This window comes from Microcaecilia unicolor, chromosome 5 (assembly GCF_901765095.1).
Source record: "Microcaecilia unicolor chromosome 5, aMicUni1.1, whole genome shotgun sequence".
NCBI classification, from domain to species: Eukaryota; Metazoa; Chordata; class Amphibia; order Gymnophiona; family Siphonopidae; genus Microcaecilia; species Microcaecilia unicolor.
This window is the reverse complement of record NC_044035.1, coordinates 194045428-194068007: the sequence shown is the minus strand read 5'-3', so window position 1 is coordinate 194068007 and position 22580 is coordinate 194045428. Positions and strand designations below refer to the sequence as shown.

Genomic DNA, 22580 nt, shown 5'->3' with positions numbered 1-22580 from the left:
GAGGGCAGAGGGCAGGGACAGAGATATCCGGTTTCCCCATGAGTGTCTGCCCCGCCCTCGCTCTCTCTGTAACACAAACAGTGAAGGAAAACACAGCAAAGCAATCGCTCTCTCTGTAACAGTGAAGGACTCAGAGGGGGGGAGGGGAAGAGGGCAGAGGGCAGGGACACACACACTCCCACATGCACTCAGAAGAAAACCTTGCTAGCCCCCGTTTCATTTGCATCAGAAACGGGGCTTTTTTTACTAGTAATAATAATAATAATGCTATAAAACTTCCCTTCACTTACTATGTACACAGGTACATTTGTAGCAGGGGACTTCTCCACTACAGACCAATATTTTCAAAAGGAACATGAAACACACGCATATACTGTCTTGTCTTTTCTCGCCCTCCCCCTAGCTTTGCCTGCCATCAGATAAGTTCTTGCATTTGCTGCTAGTCGTTTTTTATAACCTATATCAGCACACCACTCACACCTCTTACACTTTCCCCATTCCTCTTACATTCATACGCCTTCCCAACAAACCCCAGCCCCCAAGACAATAACTTGCAGGGTTGAATCTCTAACACGGATTTGCAACCAACCTCCTTTTTGCTGTGATTACAGTAGCCTTCCCATTAGTAGTCCCTGCACTGGAAGACTGGAGGATTGGAGAACTATAGAGGGCTAAACTATTTAAAAAAATCAAAAACAACAAGAACAAGAACAACAACAACAAACATAAAGACTAAACAATTTACTACTGGCTTTGAGGCAGTTTACAAATCTGTAGAATCCTAAAAAAAAAATCCAGATACTTTTGCAGGCCTAGCCTCCTGAATCATGTGCACATCTGACAGAATTCGCTATACTTTTTGGCCTTAGGCATATGCCTAGTTAGCCTATGCCTTAATCCGGCCCTGATTATATAATTTGTTAGGTTAAAGGAAGACCAACCCTCCTGTTTACTAAGCCAAGCTAGTGGCTGCGGTGTGCTGACGCCAACACAACCCATTCACTTTCAGGCTTATTTTCGAAAGTGATCACCGGCCATTTCCCGACATAAATTGGGAGATGGCCGGCGATCTCTCAAAAGCGGCGAAATCGATATAATCGAAAGCGGCTTTTTTGACAGTATCGCCGCTTTCCCGTTGCCTCGCCAGCGAAAGTTCACGGGGGGGCGGCGGCGTGCGAAGACGGGACATGGGCGGGCATGGGCGTGGCTACCAGATGGCCGGCTTTCGCAGATAATGGAAAAAAAAAGCAGCGTTAAGCAGTATTTCGCCGGGTTTACTTGGTCCTTTTATTTTCACAACCAAGCCTCAAAAAGGTGCCCCAACTGACCAGATGACCACTGGAGGGAATAGGGGATGACCACCCCGTAGTCCCCAACCCCCTCCCACACTAAAAAAATACAAATCAAAACCTAGCCTCAAATGTCATACCCAGCTCCCTGACAGCAGTATGCAAATCCCTGGAGCAGTTTTTAATGGGTGCAGTGCACTTCAGGCAGGCAGACCCTACCTGTTACACTTGTGGTGGTAAATGTTAAGCCCTCCAAACCCCCCCAAAACCCACTGTACCCACATGTAGGTGCCCCCTTCACCCATAAGGGCTATGGTAATGGTGCAGAGTTGTGGGGAGTGGGTTTGGGGGGATTTGGGGGGCTCAGCACCCAAGGTAAGGGAACTATGCACCTGGGAGCTTTTTTTGTATTTTTTAAACATTTTTAGAAGTGCCCCCTAGGGTGCCCGGTTGGTGTCCTGGCATGTCAGGGGGCCCAGTGCACTACAAATGCTGGCTCCTCCCATGACCAAATGCCTTGGATTTTGCCGGCATTTTTTTCCATTATCGCTGAAAAACAAAACCGGCGATCTCAAACCCGGCAAGCTCTGGCATTTGCCCGAGCTTAACTGTATTATCGGAAAAAAAGATGGCCGGCCATCTTTTTTGATAATATGGTTCCGGCCAGCTGTTACGCCGCCGCCAAAATTTGTCATCAAATCAGTCTATGCAAGGTGTTTTACCACTTGGAATTAAGGGACTGTGTTACTAAGCTCTTCCCCCCCCCACCACTGGTGGAGTGTAAAACATGTACAGACAGTTCTCAGTGGCCTGTTGTCTAAACATGGGAGGAAAAAACAGCTGCAAAAGACAGCTGGTCTTGTGTAATACTTAAAATCCTCCAAATCTTCTGCTCAGTAGACATTCCGTTGGAGTTGTCAGAAAATGTTTTTGAGAAGTTGTGACTGAACTGTGATCATCTGTTTTATTGCACATTGGTAGGATTTGTTTGTCAACGTGAACTACTGGTTGAATGAACAGAATAACACAATTCAAATAATGCATTTAACATTGTATTTATAATTATATTTAAACACTGGTCATGTATGAACAAAAAAAGAAATAGATGGTTAAAGGATAACTTTAGTGTAACTCGTGAATTACTCTGAATATGTACAGCCAGTGTCAACTAATATTCCCTCTAAGCTGTGCAGGAGTCCCCCAACTTCATTCCTGCCAGTGGGGAGTAATGCTTCAATATCATATTTTCAGTCACTAGGGCTTCTGGAGTCCTGACAGCACTGCCACTGGCAGGAATTTAGGTGGAGGACTCCCACACAGCTTAGATGGAACATTGGTGCCAACTGGCTGCCAATCCAGCTTGGAGGATAAAGCAGACTTTGCAAGAGACTTGACTTGTGTAGTGCCTCACCCTTCTTACTTGTTTCTAATAAAGACTAGTGTATTGTGAAGCCTTGGAAGACATCTTCTGCTATCAGCTACCAAAGACCAAATTTTCTAAGAGCCCCATCACAAGCAGCAGTAACAGTTTGTTTGAGATAAGCCACGTAGCATGCAGTTGCATTTAGGACATGACTTACTGAGTCACAAATTAATACTGCATTCCAGGGCATTTGACAAGCTAAAAGTGAACTTATTGTGAACATTTTCCTGCACTAACCTGCAAATGAACGTAGTCATAGTCTTCCATCCAGCCACTCTCATTTTCATACTGCCTGTCAAGTGCCAGGAACTTGGGTGGGGAAGGCAACGGCCTAGACTGGATGTTGGTTTTCTCAGAATGGCCCATTTGGTGGACTGATAGGCTACTGTTGTTGTTGGCTAGCTGGCCAGCATTCTCCAGGCCAGATTGAGAGTCAACTAGCAAAGACTTTTGTTTTGTCCTTTTAAATAACAAGGAGGCATTACCATGGAGGAAAGATGCCAATTGCTTGGTGTCATCTGGGATTCCTCGAGAGTACATGACAAAACGGTCCAAATCGTCTGTAGTGTTTGATTTGTTGGTCACTAGAACATTCAAATCCCAGTCACAATTGTCTAGTACGTTGGCTGTGTTTCAGCAACACCTGATAGACATCTTCCATCTTCTGAAACTGCCTGCTGAGTATTAACATGCAAGTACGATCAGATGCCTGTGAGGCATTGATCACTGCCCCATGCACAAACTCGAGTAAGTCCTTTACTGCCTTCTTTACACTCTCCACTGCAGATCGGATGTTCTGGACATTGGCCTCCATCTGTTCATGGCTCCTCCAGGTGCTGGTGATGAAGGACATAAGGTAGGAGATGGAACCCAACACAATCTGTTGCAACTTGGCCAGCACATCCATAGCTGCATCTAAGTCTAAGCTCAGCTCCTTCCCAGGAGGTCTTGAGAGAATTACTGATGATTCTTTCACAGGGATGGTATCCAGGGAAGAGGTGGAGATGTTGCTCCTGGTGCTGCCTGTACTGGAAGCAGAGAGTCTCTTTAAGTTACTGGAGAGTTCCTCCATCATTTTCACTTCCTTATCCTGCTGAGAAGGGACATCGTAGATATAGTCCCCATCACTTTCAGCAGGCACTTTCCCATTATGGAACTCTCTGGGGAAGTCGTACACATCTTGTGAGAAAGTTGATCCACCATTTTTTTTTAAACTTGGAGGTACATCATAGATTTCTTGTGAGAAGGACATGCCTGTCCCTTTACCAGCAGGTGGGGGCATATCATAGATATCCTCTGGAATGTAAGGCTCCAGTGCTGAGGAATGCTGAGGTGGGATCTGTGGGATAGGACTGATTGAGTCAAATATTTTCTGCTTTGCAAAGGCTGGGGGGATATCGTAGGTCTCCTCTCTGAGGGGGCTGTCTGGAACATCTTTACTTACAGATGGAGGGATGTCATATATCTGCAGAAACAGACATAATTATATAATAAACACATAAGTGTTATTAATAGCATTACTATTAGCACTGTTTGACAGACATACCCCACTTTATCATTCAGGGGTTAATTTTATGCAGCACATTCTGCACGTAAAGTATGTTTTACCTGCAGAAAATGGTGCATGCTCCAACCAGGGAAACAGCTTGAACAGAGCTGAAACAGAGCGCATGAATAGTGCCAGGGCCGTGCCTAGGGTCTCCAGCGCCCCCCTGCAGTTGGCCCCGCGCCCCCCCCCCCCCCCGAAAAACGATCGATACACTACCCGCCCTCTTCTCCCCAGATCCTTTTCTTTTTGTTTAAATTTACCTCTGTCCGGCGGCAGCGTAGCGTTAGTGAGAAGGAGGCGGCGCTCCCCCGCCCTGACGTGTCAGTCTTCCCTTCGCTCAGTTCCCGCCTTCTTCTGACATCATTTCTGATGTCAGAAGAAGACGGAACTGAGTGAAGGGAAGACTGACACGTCGGGGCGGGGGAGCGCCGCCTCCTTCTCACTAACGCTACGCTGTCGCCGGACAGAGGTAAATTTAAACAAAAAGAAAAGGATCTGGGGAGAAGAGGGCGAGGTAAGCATGGTGCGGCGGGGGCTCCTGCCATGCTTGCCATGCTTACCTCGCTTATCGTGTTGGCACGGCCCTGCATAGTGCGCACACACACACACACTTTTGGACATTTCACATAGGCACCCTATTATAAAAGTATCCCCCATCTGTCATTCAGCATTTGTGTGTACAATTGGGCAATTCCACTATGGACTGTAAGGGATCCTTTCTCTGCAGCACTTTCTACTACTACTACTATTACTGCTGCTACTACTACTTATCATTTCTATAGTGCTACAGCTTTATACTTATCATTTCTATAGTGCTTAACCCTCCATTGCCCCAGGTACAAAAACTTAGATTGTGAGCCCTCTAGGTACAGAGAAGGTACCTGCATATAATGTGTACAGATTTGCATATCTCGAGCAGTGCTATAGAAATGATTATTATTAGTAGTAGTACATCCAAATATAGATTTATTGTTAAGAACCTAGAAATTAAAAAAGAGACCTACAGATATTTTGCAATACATATGCATATAGTTTAGGCTTGTAAGAACTGCTCGTTTTGCATTCCTCACAAAAACACATGCATTCTACAATGGCCAGGCAAATAACACCAATTAATTTATACTGGTATGGGGAGAATTTTGGCAGGCCAACCTGTACAATCTAGATTAGAAAATCGGCCAGCATCCAAAGATTAACATCTCTACCCCTATAAAAAGTTCCCTGTAATCTCTAGTGCACACAAAAACACAAACAGATTTAAACAGATTTAAAATGTCACTTGGTAAGACACTACTCTCTGTAGTGTGGCTCTATATAGTTTAATTTATGCACATATCTGATATACTTTCAAAATACAAAAGCAAAGTGTTTAGTAGTATCTCAAAACCATGTGTTAAATAGGGACAATGGAGCAAGTAAGATCACTCTGCACTAAAACCTCTTGGATTAGTTCAAATAGGGTAGGCAAGACTAGTAGAAACTGAGGGCTCAAAGACAACCTGACAGTGAAAGAGAGGGGCTTTGGAGTTCATGTTACAAAACTGTAGGATATAACCATTATGATAAAAGAGTGTATATCTTTAAAGTCATGCTATAATTCTGTAGAATAGAGGTTGCAATGAAGCATGGATAGGTTTTGCAGTCCTGCGATAATATCGTGGCTAGTGGTTACAATGAAGTGTGGGTAAGTTTACAGTCAGGCTAACATTATTGTAGGACATTGGCTATGATGATCATGATAGGCTCGATATTCAAAATGATTTAACCAGGCAGTTAAATGTGCTGAGTAGGTTAGGAGGGGATATTCAGCGGCACTTAACCAGGCAGTGTGATGGAATTTCCCTTCTGACCACTACAGCTCTTGCCAGTAGTGCTGGGAAGGTGCAGGGGAGAAGCCGGAGAGCAGCCAGGAGTTATATGGGCACCAGCCATATTCAGTGCACATAAGGCAGTCTTAACTTTGCCCAGTTAGCTATGTAGGTAAGGCACTGAATATCGGCCATACTTTCAGAACTTCCAGGCGCCACTAAAGACCCAGATATGGCCCAACTATGATATCTGGGTTAATTTAGTTGGCGATGATCAGCATTTCTTAAAAACCGAATTGATGTATGTTGTAAAAAATCTCAATTCTTCACTGCCTACAGATTTTGAAATATTGAGGTGTGAATTTACATATGAAATCTCTGATTCAAAATTTGGGTGTGATGTTAGATTATGATTTAAGTATGCAAACATATAAGTACATAAGTAATGCCACACTGGGAAAAGACCAAGGGTCCAGCGAGCTCAGCATCCTGTCTACGACAGCGGCCAATCCAGGCCAAGGGCACCTGGCCAGCTTCCCAAACGTACAAACATTCTATACATGTTGTTCCTGGAATTGTGGATTTTTTCCAAGTCCATTTAGTAGTGGTTTATGGACTTGTCCTTTAGGAAACCATCTAACCCCTTTTTAAACTCTACCAAGCTAACCACCTTCACCACGTTCTCCAGCAACGAATTCCAGAGTTTAATTATGTGTTGGGTGAAGAAACATTTTCTATGATTTGTTTTAAATTTACTACACTGTAGTTTCATCGCATGCCCCCTAGTCCTAGTATTTTTGGAAAGCGTGAACAGACGCTTCACATCCACCTGTTCCACTCCACTTATTATTTTATATACCTCTATCGTGTCTCCCCTCATCCGTCTCTTCTCCAAGCTGAAAAGCCCTAACCTCCTTAGTCTTTCTTCATAGGGAAGTTGTCCCATCCCCGCTATCATTTTAGTCGCCCTTCGCTGCACCTTTTCCAATTCTACTTTATCTTTCTTGAGATGCGGCGACCAGAATTGAACACAATACTCAAGCTGCGGTCGCACCATGGAGCGATACAACGGCATTATAACATCCTCACAAATGTTTTCCATACCGTTCCTAATAGTACCCAACATTCTAGTCGCTTTCCTAGCCGCAGCAGCACACTGAGCAGAAGGTTTCAGTGTATTATCGACGACGACACCCAGATCCCTTTCTTTGTCCGTAACTCCTAACGTGGAACCTTGCATGACATAGCTATAATTCGGGTTCTTTTTTCCCACATACATCACCTTGCACTTGCTCACATTAAACGTCATCTGCCATTTAGCCACCCAGTCTCCCAGTCTTGTAAGGTCCTTCTGTAATTTTTCACAATCCTGTCGCGAGTTAACGACTTTGAATAACTTTGTGTCATCAGCAAATTTAATTACCTTGCTAGTTACTCCCATCTCTAAATCATTTATAAACATATTAAAAAGCAGCGGTCCTAGCACAGACCCCTGAGGAACTCCACTAGCTACCCTTCTCCATTGTGAATACTGCCCATTTAACCCCACTCTCTTTCTTATCCTTCAACCAGTTTTTAATCCACAATAGGACACTTCCTCCTATCCCATGGCCCTCCAATTTCCTCTGTAGCCTTTCATGAGGTACCTTGTCAAACGCCTTTTGAAAATCCAGATACACAATACATAAACCATGCACATAACCCAAAAACAATACACCCACCCAAAAGATTAAAAAATGGAATGGAAAACCTACCACCTATGGACACAACCAACAGAAAGGAAAAAAGGGACACAACAAACTCAAATACAAGGAGGACAGACAACTAATAAAAATCATCACATCTTCAACTCCAACCGAACCCCACCAACTAATACAAATGGGTTATATAAACGCCAGATCTGTAATTAACAAAACCATGACAATAACCGATTGGATCACTACAGACAATCTCAATTTCCTATTTATTAGCGAAACCTGGATCCATGACCTCAAAGATCCCATAATTTTAGAGCTATGCCCACAAGGGTACAAAATCACCCACTGGACAAGGAATGGAAAAAGAGAAGGAGACATAGCTATAATCTATATATCCCAATTCACCGTCACAACAACAGCCGACTCCATACTTCCCCAACTCGAAATTGCTTCAGTTAGAATCAACGACCCAATCCTACGCGACCACCTAAACATTATACTGTTCTACAGGCCACCAGGCAACTGGAAAGACTGTCAAACACATTTTATGGATTTCATATCGAACACATGTGTTTCTACCCAAAATCTTCTTATAGCAGGTGACATCAATCTTCATCTTGAGGATACCAACCTAACAAGCGTATGTGAATGCAAGGACTTCCTCCAACTATGGGAGCTTCACTGGCCAAATATGCAACCCACCCATACCAAAGGACACACACTAGACATCATCACATGCAAATTCTCATCGGAACTAAATCTCGCACTAATAGACACAAAATGGACAGCTATACCATGGTCCGATCACTATAAAGAAACCTTTCCCTCCACTGGCGAACAAAAGATTCACAACATAAACAAGAACAACTAACCTACACCACGAGAGGCAAAATAGACCCGCTAACAGCGAATGGACAGCACCAACAGATTCACCCCAATTTCTTCATGAATGGGATAACAGATGCAGAACCATATTAGACAACATAGCACCACTTCTAACCAGAACCTCACACAGAAAAAAATCAATACCATGGTTTAATGAAGAACTGAAAGAATTAAAAACACAAGTCAGAAGATTAGAACGAGCATGGAATAAGAAAAAAGACGATTCTGCACTCAACGACTGGAAACAGCTACAAAGAAAATACAAATACACCATCAGACAAACTAAAAGATCATATTATAAAACTAAAATTGGACCAGACTACAAGGATACACATAAACACTTCCAACTTGTAAACAAACTACTAAATACCACTCCGGTTATTTCTTACAACATAGACACCCCATCAGCAAACGATCTTGCGAATTACTTCAAAGAGAAAATCATAAAGTTACGACTCATGATACCCACCAACACAACTGAATATGCAAACCTCCTTGAGTGTTCAGATCCAATACCTGGGGAACACCCAACAGACCGATCATGGACCAACTTTGACACACTCTCAATCGACAACATCTCTCAATCGCTTGGAAGATACGCAATGCAAATTAGACATCTGCCCCAATAACCTTATAAGATCTGCCCCGCAACAACTCAAAAAAGACCTCACGAGGCACCTGAACTACATGCTGCAAAATGGTCTCTTCCCAAAGGATAAAGGAAATACTCACTCCTTTACCTAAAGACGCAAAGAAAAGTACAAATGATTTAACCAACTATCGCCCAGTAGCATCTATCCCGCTGATAACCAAACTTATGGAAGGTATGGTGACAAAACAGCTCACCAACTACCTAAATAAATTCTCAATTCTTCATGAGTCTCAATCAGGATTTCGGTCGAACCACAGCACTGAAACAGTACTAGTGACTTTAATGAGTACATTTAAACAAACAATTGCAACCGGCAACAACCTAATTCTCTTACAATTTGACATGTCCAGCGCCTTTGACATGGTCAGCCATGGAATATTACTACATATCCTTGAATACTTTGCAGTTGGAGGTAACGTTCTTAACTGGTTTAGAGGATTCCTGACCACAAGATCATACCAAGTAACAGCCAATGCGGCTATATCTGCCCCATGGACACCTGAATGTGGAGTGCCCCAAGGATCCCCCCTCTCACCAACCCTCTTCAACCTAATGATGATACCCTTAGCCAAGCTACTAGCCAATCAAAACTTCAATCCATACATATATGCAGACGATGTGACGATCTACATCCCGTTCAAACATGATCTAAAGGAAATCACCAACGATATCAACCAAAGCTTCCAAATCATGCACTCCTGGGCAGATGCATTTCAGCTAAAACTTAACGCAGAAAAAAAAACAATGTCTTATACTCACCGAACAACATAACACAAGTAAATTCACCACCATAAATATACCAAACTTTTCCCTCCCCGTCTCAAACACGCTGAAAATTCTTGGAGTCACTATTGATCGAAATCTCACACTCGAAAGCCATGTGAAGATTACAACTAAGATGTTCTACTCCATGTGGAAACTCAAAAGAGTAAAACCTTTCTTCCCAAGAATCATTTTTCGCAACCTGGTACAGTCAATGGTACTAAGTCACCTGGATTATTGCAATGCACTTTATGTGGGCTGTAAAGAACAGGATATCAAGAAACTTCAAACAGCCCAGAATACCGCAGCCAGACTCATATTTGGAAAAACAAAATATGAAAGTGCAAAACCCCTAAGAGAGAAACTGCACTGGCTCCCACTTAGGGAACGTATCGCATTCAAGATCTGTACGACTGTTCATAAAATCATTTACGGTGATGCCCCGACCTACATGCTAGACCTTGTGGACCTGCCTCCCAGAAATGCTATAAGATTGCCCGCACATTTCTTAATCTACACTTCCCTAGCTGTAAAGGATTAAAATACAAACTAACACATGCATCCAGCTTTTCCTACATGAGCACGCAGCCAGGGCCGTGCCAAGGGTCTCTGATGCCTCCCTGTAGACTATAAGTTGGCGCCCCCCCCCAAATGTTGGGGTATTGGCACAGCACGCAGCGTCATGCACAGTTTTGCATTTTCAAAATTGCACGGGTTTTTTTGAACAGAAAAAGAACCCTGCAGAAAAACAGGTGCAAATCTCTGCAGGTACTTTTTTGCCTATGCAATTTTCAAAAAGAAACAGATATGCTATCTTTGCACTTGGAACAGAACTTGAAGTTTCTGCCCTATTTTTAAAACATATTGATGAAAATCACAGAACCACAAACTCAAAGTGAAAAAAACAAACCTTCCTCTTGATAAGAAATGGCCCAAAAGAAATAACAAAAATTGATCAGATGCCCAGCTGGCAATAACTGCATCAAAAACAAATCCAAACAAAGAAAAAAAAACCCCAACAACTAAAATGTCTAAGCAAATGTCAGAGAAAGAAAACACTACTTTATAACTGTCTAAAAAACCTAGGTAGAGAAAAACAAGGGGGGTTTTGTTTTGTTTTTTGATAAAGGTAACGAGGAAGTAAACTTTCTTTGGCAGCTTTACAGAGCAACAGCACGGGAAGATGTGCCTGACAATCTCAGAATCAATGTTGCACATCAACAATGAAAGACTTGCTTTCTCAAAGAGCTCTTGAGATATTTTCCGGTGATGAAATTGAATATGGTCATATGTAACTCAGGTTGAATGTTGATCTTCAGCTAATACTAGCCACAAGCCTGCAAGACAAAGTTTTGAAAAAAGAAGAACAAAAGATACAGCTCTTTTTGCTGCAACACAGCTCCCTCATGTTCAGTGCTAATGACATGCGAATTTAGGCAGCCTGTCGGCGCTGAGAATGAGGGAGCTGTTTCGAAGTTGGGGGAAGGATGGCACCTGACGTCTGCGCTTTAGTGTTGCATCAAGCACAGTTCTTCAGTGCATGCCCAGAACGCCAGAGGGGGAAGGAGAGAAGGGGGTGGAAGAAGTACCAGTTGCCCAGCAGTGCGACGAGCTTTGCAAGCTTTTCCAACTACCCCCACAAAGCAAAACCTTCTTGTTGGTACAGTATGCTGGTCCTTGCAAGTCCTTAAAAAACCCTTACATGTCTCTTTCCATGGTCACTTTTTGCTGCTTCCAGAGCTCCACAGCACCGCTCCCAGCCCTGGCTTCCTCCCTACATGGTCTTCTGTGGTGGAGTTTTAGGCTTTGCTTGTCCTTGTTCAGCATTTCTCTGGTACTGGGGATTTCTACAGCTCTGCATAACCCTAACTCTAGCTCTGAGCTGGCATAGGGTTTTCAGCAGCAAGAGCGCTGAAATACAACACTCGGCCAGTGGAGCCCCCCTGCCGTGCTTACCCCGCTTACCGGGTTGGCACGGCCCTTCACACCGCTGTGAAATGCACTACCAACCAACTTAAAAACAATTAACGAAATAACTAACTTTCGCAAATCTCTGAAAACCTCTCTCTTCAACAAGGCCTACCATGAGAATCCATAGCTTAATTATAACACTTCGCTATTCTTCCCTCACTCTGAATGTCTTCTTTCTATTACAGTCTGCTTAACTCTTTTTGTCATCCTTGATCTATTTGTAACACCAATTGTATCTTTTACCCTGTAATGGTGATACCATAACAGATCTTTGTAAGCCACACTGAGCCTGCAAATAGGTGGGAAAATGTGGGATACAAGTGCAATAAATAAATAAATAATATGGCTCCCCTTTGTCCACATGTTTGTTTACTCCTTCAAAGAATTGAAGTAAATTGGTCAGGCAAGATTTCCCCACACAAAAGCCATGCTGACTTGGTCTCAGTAATCCATGTCCTTGGATATGCTCTGTAATTTTGTTTTTGATAATAGCCTCTACCAATTTCCCCGGCACCGACGTCAGACTCACCGGTCTATAATTTCCCAGATCTTCCATGGAACTTTTTTTTTAAAAATCGGCGTTACATTGGCCACCCTCCAATCTTCCGGTACCACGCTTGATTTTAAGGATAAATTGCATATCACTAACAGTAGCTCCGCAAGCTCCTTTTTCAGTTCTATCAGTACTCTAGGATGAATACCATCCGGTTCAGGAGATTTGCTACTCTTCGGTTTGCTGAACTGCCCCATTACGTCCTCCAGGTTTACCGTGAAGTCAGTAAGTTTCTCCGACTCGTCTGCTTGAAATACCATTTCCGACACCAGTATCCCACCCAAATCTTCCTCAGCGAAGACCGAAGCAAAGAATTAATTCAATCTCTCCGCTACGTCTTTGTCTTCCTTGATCGCACCTTTTACCCCTCGGTCATCCAGCGGCCCAACCGATTCTCTTGCCAGCTTCCTGCTTTTAATATACCGAAAACATTTTTTACTATGTTTTTTTGCCTCTAATGCTATCTTTTTTTCGTAATCCCTCTTGGCCTTCTTTATCTGCGCCTTGCATTAGCTTTGACACTCCTTATGCTGCTTTTTGTTATTTTCAGACGGTTCCTTCTTCCATTTTCTGAAGGCGTTTCTTTTAGCCCTAATAGCTTCCTTTACCTCACTTTTCAACCACGCCGGCTGTCTTTTGGACTTCCGTCTTTCTTTTCTAATTACTACTACTATTTAGCATTTCTGTAGCGCTACAAAGCATACGCAGCGCTGCACAAACACAGAAGAAAGTCAGTCCCTGCTCAAAGAGCTTACAATCTAGTAGACAAAAAATAAAGCAAACAAATCAATTAATGTGTAGAGGAAAGAGGAGAGGAGGGTAGGTGGAGGTGAGTGGATACAAGTGGTTACAAGTCAAAAGCAATGTTAAAGAGGTGGGCTTTCAATCTAGATTTTAAGATTTTAATTCGCGGAATATGTTTGGCCTGGACCTCCAGGATGGTATTTTTGAACAGCATCCATGCCTGTTGTACAGTTTTTACCCTCTCAGTTGCCCCTCTAAGTTTTTTTTTAACCGTTCTCATTTTATCATAGTCTCATTTTTTAAAGTTAAACGCTAACGTATTTGACTTCCTGTGTATAGTTACTTCAAGGTTGATATCAAAATTGATCATATTATGATCAATGTTATCAAGCGGCCCCCCAGTACCATAACGTCCCTCAACAGATCATGCGCTCCACTAAGGACCAAGTCTAGAATTTTTCCTTCTCTCGTCGGCTCCTGCACCAGCTGCTCCATAAAACTGTCCTTGATTTCATCAAGGAATTGTACCTCTCTAGCGTGTCCCGATGTTACATTTACCCAGTCTGTATTTGGATAATTGAAGTCACCCATTATTATCACATTGCCCATTTTGTTTGCGTCTCTGATTTCTTTTATCATTTCTGCGTCTACCTGCTCATCCTGGCGAGGTGGACGGTAGTACACTCCTATCACCATCCTTTTCCCTTTTATACATGAAATTTCAACCCACAATGATTCAAAGGTGTGATTTGTGTCCTGCTGAATTTGTAATCTATCTGAGTCAAGGCTCTCGTTAATATACAGTGGTACCCCTCCACCAGTCCGGTCCACCCTATCACTTCGATATATTTTGTGCCCTGGTATGACAGTGTCCCACTGGTTATCCTCCTTCCACCAGGTCTCAGTAATGCCTATTATATCCAATTTTTCATTTAGTGCAATATATTCCAACTCTCCCATCTTATTTCTTAGACTCCTAGCATTTGCATATAGACATTTCAGAGTATGTTTGTTGTTCCTATTTGTAGATCATGTAATTTCTACTATCTTTTTTCAGTTACGAGTATTGAGTAAGTTAAAGGGAATGATACCAATAATGATTTTCAAACAGTTCTGCAGTCTAGTACTTTTGCGATTATTTAATTTAATTTATTTATTTAATCGTTCTTGTATCCCACATTACCCAAAAATAAGTTTTGGTTCAATGTGGTTTACAATTATCAATTAGAAGATGTTACATTCTTTTGTGATTATCATTATATTACAGTGTTCAATATTTGTATCATGATTGTTAGCCATACAATTTCTTGAAGAGATAGGTTTTTAAGCCTTTCCTGAACATTAGGTACTCGTTAATGCTTCTTATGGCCTTAGCTAAATCCAGTCATGTAGACTGATTTGTAGGTTATGTTTTCGCAGTTGGGCAGGTGAAGTAGTAGATAACCTCTAGCTTCTGGATGCTCATTTCTCGGTGATAATTCAATCAAGTCTAGCATATAATCAGGAGCCATTCTGAACAGTATCTTGAAGACGATAGTGCTGGTTTTAAAAAACAGTCTGGCCCTGATTGGGAGCCAGTGTAGTGTTGTAAGCAGTGATGTAGGTCTTTCATATTTTGATTATCAGTCTTGTTGCTGTGTTCTGTATGGTATGCAGCGATTTTAGTAGGTTTTCTGTGCATCCTACATAAGCTGCATTGCAGTAGACTAGTTGGGACAAAATCATTGATTGTACTATTAGATGAAAAGATTGTCTAGGGAAGTAGTCTCTGATTCTTCTAAGTTTCCATAGGGTTTTAAAGCTTTTCGCTGTGACTGCTGAGACTTGATTTTCAAGAGATAGTTGTTTGTCAAGAATTATTCCTAGTATTTTAATTTGTGATTCTATTGGGCATATCTTTTGGTCGCATGTGAAGTTTAGGTCAGACATGAGATTGTGTCGGCTAGGAATTTGGTTTTGTCTCTGTTTAGTTTAAGTTTGAAAGTCGTGGCCCAGTTTTCCATGAGCTCCAGGCCTATTTTAACCTTGTCCCTAATCTCTGTGATGTGTTTGTTAGTCCAGTGGCATAGCCAAGGGTGGGCCCGGATGGGCCAAGGCACACCCACTTTGGGCTCAGGCCCACCCATTAGCAGCACACCTATGATGTGGCTAGCAGAGATCCCCAAGCCCCACAAGCCAAAAACTCCCAACAACTGTCCGTCCTGCATACCTTGTAAATAGCAGATCTTCACCTGCAGCGACTGATACATACTGGTTTCACCGGCCCCACATCCTTCCCTCTAATGTACTTCCGCCTATATGGAAACAGGAAGTTGCATCAGAGGGAAAGGCTGTGGGGCCAACATGAGCAGTATGTATTAGTTGCTGCTCGCTGCCGGTGAAAATCTGCTATTTACTACTTATCATTTCTAAAGCGCTACTAGACGTACGCAGCGCTGTACGTCTAGTAGGTATTTGGGGGAGGGGGATGTTTGAGAGACCACATGGCATGCAGGCGAGAGAGGAAGAGACCAAATCACTTGTGGGACAAGGCAGAGTTCTTCTGCCCACCCATCTTGGGCCCAGGCCCACCCAAAATTGGGTATCTGGTTACACCCCTGTTTAGTCTAATTCAAATAAAGAGAATTACATAATCTAATCTAAGATAAAGGTTCTACAGATTGTTCAGAATGCAGCAGCTCACGTGCTTGATGGCATAAAGAGATTTGAGCATGTTTCCCCTGTGTTGAAATGTTTGAATTGGTTGCCAGTAACATTTCGTGTACAATATAAAATTTTGATTTTGATCCATCAATGTATATAGGGTAAGACTACGCAATATTTTGTGGATTCTTCGCTCATTACGAACCACAATTACTTCATAAGTAATGCCACACTGGGAAAAGACCAAGGGTCCATCGAGCCCAGCATCCCGTCCATGACAGCAGCCAATCCAGGCCAAAGGCACCTGGCGAGCTTCCCAAACATACAAACATTCTATACATGTTATTCCTGGAATTGTGGATTTTTCCCAAGTCCATTTAGTAGTGATTTATGGACTTGTTCTTTAGAAAACCGTCTAACCCCTTTTTAAACTCTGCTAAGCTAACCGCCTTCACCACGTTCTCCGGCAACGAATTCCAGAGTTTAATTATGTGTTGGGTGAAGAAACATTTTCTCCGATTTGTTTTAAATTTACTACACCTTAGTTTCATCGCATGCCCCCTAATCCTAGTATTTTTGAAAAGCGTGAACAGACGCTTCACATCCACCTGTTCCACTCCACTCATTATTTTATATACCTCTATCATGTCTCCCTTCAGCCGTCTCTTCTCCAAGCTGAAAAGCCCTAGCCTCCTTAGTCTTTCTTCATAGGGAAGTCGTCCCATCCCTGCTATCATTTTAGTCGCCCTTCGCTGCACCTTTTCAAATTCTACTATATCTTTCTTGAGATGCAGCGACACGAATTGAACACAATACTTAAGGTGCGGTCGCACCATGGAGCGATACAACGGCATTATAACATCCTCACACCTGTTTTCCATACCTTTCCTAATAATACCCAACATTCTATTCGCTTTCCTAGCTGCAGCAGCACACTGAGCAGAAGGTTTCAGTGTATTATCAACGACGACACCCAGATCCCTTTCTTGGTCCGTAACTCCTAACGTGGAACCTTGCAAGACGTAGCTATAATTCAGGTTCTTTTTTCCCACATGCATCACCTTGCACTTGCTCACATTAAATGTCATCTGCCATTTAGCCACCCAGTCTCCCAGTCTTGTAAGGTCCTTCTGTAATTTTTCACAATCCTGTTGCGAGTTAACGACTTTGAATAACTTTGTGTCATCAGCAAATTTAATTACCTTGCTAGTTACTCCCATCTCTAAATCATTTATAAATATATTAAAAAGCAGCGGCCATAGCAAAGACCCCTGAGGAACCCCACTAACTACCCTTCTCCATTGTGAATACTGCCCATTTAACCCCACTCTCTGTTTCCTATCCTTCAACCAGTTTTTAATCCACAATAGGACATTTCCTCCTAGCCCATGACCCTCCAATTTCCTCTGTAGCCTTTCATGAGGTACCTTGTCAAACGCCTTTTGAAACTCCAGATACACGATATCAACAATTAGATTTACGTTCTGTGATGAACAAACAATTAGATGTATCTATCATTCATACAAAACAAGGAATCGTGCATTTTTGGTAGCTAGAACTTGTGGAATCACTGCTGGGTTATTTAAGGCTTTGTACAGATTACCAACCTTAAGAAATTGTTGAAAACTTCTTATTTTGTAAAAGTGTTTATTGATGGATGAAGATTAATCTGTTTTAGCAGCTCATTCTAGTATGTTTATGGTGTTTAACATTTATTAATTTATATTATATGTCCGTTTAATGTCTAATGGATATGTTTTATATTTTGAATGTTTTTGTTGTAACCCACTTTGACTTTAAAGTGGGATATATATCCATTAAATAAATAATAAAATTAAAAAGAACACTCATTGCCATCTGCTGAATATTGATCCCAAAATTAACATCATGCAATCATGTTGTAAGATAATGATTACGGTAGCATGTGGATATCCTTGGAGTCACAATCAGGCTCATTTTTGAAAGAGAAGGACGCCCATCTTTCGACACAAATCGGAAGATGGGCATCCTTCTCCCAGGGTCGTCCAAATCGGTATAATTGAAAGCCGATTTTGGACGTCCCCAACTGCTTTCCGTCACAGGGACGGCCAAAGTTCAAGGAAGCGTATCGGAGACGTAGCAAAGGCGGGACTTGGGCGTACCTAACACATGGACGTCCTTGACCCATAATGGAAAAAAAAAGGGCGTCCCTGACGAGCACTTGGACGACTTTACCTGGTCCTGTTTTTCTTACGACCAAGAATCCGCTCGTAACTATACACATTATAGCATATCCTTCCAATATACTATTTCATTCATATGCTCTGTATGTTTAGTCCCTATTCTATTCATTATTTATATGTATTCTATTGTACGCATTGCTCTTGCAATATTAGCACTTTATGAGAACATTGTATATGTGAACACATTTTTTTTACATTTAGCAAATGATGTTATTCCCACATTTTATATTTTCATTTTATTTGTTTTTTACCATGTTATTGATTACTATCATGTTTTATATTTTTTTACTTAATTTTTCTTTATTTGCATATGCATGTTTTATAGACTCCTGATGCAGGCTTGACGGCCGAAACACAACAGTTGTGTCGAGTCTTTTCATAAATAAACAAGCTTTTTAAGATTCTTGTCTCCAGGATTTGTATTTCCGTGGTCAAACATCCCACTCTCACTTACACTTTCTTACGACCAAGGCATAAAAAGGTGGCAGAAATGACCAGTTGACTACTGGAGCGAATCGGGGATGACCTCCCCTTACTGCCCCAGTGGTCACTAACCCCCTTCCCACCCTCAAAAAACATCTTTAAAAATATTTTTTGCCAGCCTCAGATGTCATACTCAGGTCCATGACAGCAGTATGCAGGTACCTGGAGTAGTTTTAGTGGGTGCAGTGCACTTCAGGCAAGGCAGGCAGACCCAGGCCTATCCCCCTCCCTACCTGTTACGTTTGTGGAGGAAACAGCGAGCCCTCCAAAACCCACCAGAAACCCACTGTACCCACATCTAGGTGCCCCCCTTCAGCCATAAGGGCTATGGTAGTGGTGTACAGTTGTGGGTAGTGGTTTTTTTTTTGGGGGGGGGGGGCGGGGGCTCAGCACACAAGGTAAAGGAGCTATGTTCCTGGGAGCATTTTATGAAGTCCACTGCAGTGCCTCCTAGTGTGCCCGGTAGGTGTCCTGGCATGTCAGGGGGACCAGTGCACTACAAATGCTGGCTCCTCCCACGACCAAAGGGCTTGCATTTGGTCGTTTCTGAGATGGGCGTCCTTGGTTTCCATTATCGCCGAAAATCAGAAACGACCAAGTCTAGGGACGACCAAAATTTCAAGATTTGGGCGTCTCCGACTGTATTATCGAAACGAAAGATGGACGTCCATCTTGTTTCGATAATACAGGTTTCCACACCCCTCTATCGGGACGTTTTGCGAGGACGTCCTCAACAAAACTTGGGCGTCCCTTTTAATTATGCCCCTCAATGAGGCCAATGCAGAAAGCAGCACGTTAGAGCTGCTGACCGCACATGGTGTTCCTGTGCTGTGGCATGCAGTAATCAATGAGCATACAAATTACTGCCACATTAAAATTGTGCCAGTAATCTGCAACTAATTGCCAAATAGCTGACACTGCCTGAGCCAATTATAGGGAGGGTGACAATTAAATAAAAAATTGCTGGCAATCTGCATGCCGCAGGATAGCAAATACCCTGCATTTGCATTCATTTCAATGCAATTGAAACAGGGTTTCCATGTGAGTTAAACTGTGTTAAACCCATGGTAACCACGTGGGAAACTTTCTGCATCAGTCTCAATGTGATGTTGATAGCACAGCTACCTTGGAAATCAAGCTGTAATATCATAGGACAGTAATTACAGTGAAGATGGCTGTAATGTTCAATTCGCACATTCTGGCAGCCCATAGCAGATGCTACAAAAGATTGAGCACCATTATTGGCAGGTACAATTACTGCTGCCATCCTATACATACTCTAAGACTAGATTTGTGTTCACTAACCATCAGATGAGTCTGAGGTTTCTTCTCCACAACAGGAGGTACATCATAGATCTCCCAGGCTTGCTCTCTGCTGCTTGAACCCTTCACGGCCATAACGGGTGTATTATGCACCTGAAAGATAAAAAACGCAGAAGGATTACATCATGTGCAGAGCTGTTATAATATTTCCAATATCAATCCAGCAAGTAAAACCCTTCTAAATGAAAGTTGTGACTCAAACATATGACATCACAAGGGCGTGAGAATCACTTCACACGTGAATTACAGCAACTGTGGGTGCTCTTAAACAGGATTTAGGACCCCGGTAAGGGAATCACTGTAGTGCAGGGTGTTCAAGTTTTTCCAACAGTGGGCTACATGACCATAAATACTCATACTTATCAAAAACTGTGAATCTCTTTTGAAATTGTAACTTCATATCTACCAAAATCATTGTTTTAGATTGAAAACTGCTCAGACCTGCAAGTCAGAATTAGCAGTATAGCAAGTTTTAAATAAATGAAAATTTTATTTTATTTCTTTCTTTACACAGACTTGATATACCACTAAGGCCTGGAGTATAGGTGGTTTACAAAATAGCATATAAAAGGTTAAAAATATTAAAGGTTAAAAAAAGGGGAGGTAGAAGACTAACAGAGTGACAGAGAAAATTCTAAGTAGAGCCAGAGAAGGAAATAGAAAAAAAGATGAGTTTTAAGGGCTTGTTTGAATTTGGGGAGGGAAGGCTGATTTCTGATGAATAATGGCAGGTCATTTTACAATTTGGGACCAAGATAACAAAAGGCAGAGTCACAGGTAGAGAGGAAAGTCATATACAGGATGGAGGTGGAAAACTAAGAAGATTATTATGAACTAAGCGTAAGAAGCAGAGGATGGGGTGAGGGGAATAAGGAGGTTTATTTGGATTTTGCTCACAATTTTTTCAGTAGTAGCTCAAGGTGAGTTACATTCAGGTACACTGGGTATTTCCTTGTCCCAGGAGGGCTCACAATCTAAGGGCCCTGTTTACTAAGGTGCGCTAGCATTTTTAGAGTGTACTAACAGTAGACACATCCAAAGGAATATATGGGTGTCTCTAGCGTTAGCACACGCTAAAAACACTAGCAAGCCTACAATGCAGCTTAGTAAACAGAGCCCTATGTTTGCACCTGAGGCAATGGAGGGTTAAGTGACTTGCCCAAGATCACGAGGAGCAGCAGCAAGATTTGAACTGGGCACCTCTGGATGTCAAGACCACCTCTGGATATCAATACTGGTACTCTAACCACTAGGCCACTCCTCCACTGAAGTTGTTAAGATAGGCAGGAGTCTTGATTTATATACCAATTCAAGAATTTTGAATATAATGCGTGATGAGACAAGGAGCCAATGTTCTGAGCAGAGAAGTGGGGTGAAGTGATCAAAACGAAGTGCATTATGAAGAAGTTTAACAGCTAGCTAATTAGGTAAAAAAACCCTTTTTGCTAAGTCTCAAGTGGACTGAATCCCAAGTCCAGGTAGTCCACATTTGGCCTGCAGGCTGCACAGTGGACGCCCCTGTTGTAGTGGGAACAGGCTACTCTCAAACGGGAGAGGAGAAATGGTTGACATCAGATATCAGAATGCATTTTAACCATGGTCTTCACCATCTGATGTTTAAGTGCCTAGTGTTTATGTGGCTTTAATCTAGTTTTCTTGGCAAGTGAATGAAAGATGTGGTCATAATAAACAAGAGCAAAGTCCTGGAAAGTGGAGTAGACATCTTGACAGATCACAAGGGAAAGAATTTTTAATCACAAAACACAGGAAAAGAGTCCCGGTAAGAACAATTTGAAAAGTGCACACCTAAAGTGCGACACAATGGTATATTTTTCCTTTCCTCCACTCACAGACTCAGACATGCAGACACAGACATGTCTGTGCGGGGGACTCGGTTGAAACAATCATGGTGAAGTATGTCTTATCAGCGTGGCAGGGGCTGTGTGAGTGGACATCTGGACAGGTGAACACAGTGTGGGTAGTAACTGATGGTGTGAGTGTGTGTGTGGGATGTGTGCTTGTGTGTTGGTGTGTTGGGGGTGTATGCAAGTGTGCAGCGTGTCTCAAGAGCTATGAATATATATATGTATATGCATCATAGGTGAATGTGTTGGGATGAAAAGTGTTGGCAATGTTTATTGGGGGGTGGGAGGTCATGTAGGCTTCTCTCTCTCTTGTGCTCTCCCCTGTCACTCACACATTCTTGCATTATTCTCCGTTCCTTTTCTACTGTCTATCTTTTGTCATCTAACCTTGCATCCCATCCTCCTTCCTTTCCCTGCCACTGCCTTTTACTCTCTCCCTCTCTACCCTCAATTCTTGCACTCTTCCCTACATAAGAATAGCCATACAGGGTCAGACCACTGGTCCATCTAGTCCAGTATCCTGCTTCCAACAGTGGCCAATCCAGGTCACAACTACCTGGCAGAAACCCAATTAGTAGCAACATTCCATGCTACTAATCCTGGGGAAAGCAGTGGCTTCCCCTATGTCCACCTCAATAACAGACTATGGACTTTTCCTCCAGGAACTTGTCCAAACCTTTTTTTTAAACCCAGATATGCTAACCGCTCTTA

General features: G+C 42.5%; 1 protein-coding gene across 1 annotated transcript in view; it reads right to left on the bottom strand.

The window, feature by feature from the left end:
- BCAR1 (BCAR1 scaffold protein, Cas family member) overlaps positions 1-22580 on the bottom strand; it is a 504782-nt gene that overhangs the window by 87030 nt on the left and 395172 nt on the right. The window contains 3 exon segments of the mRNA XM_030203684.1: positions 2950-3342; positions 3344-4177; positions 19987-20097. Of these exon segments, the coding sequence (XP_030059544.1) occupies positions 2950-3342; positions 3344-4177; positions 19987-20097 (1338 nt within the window).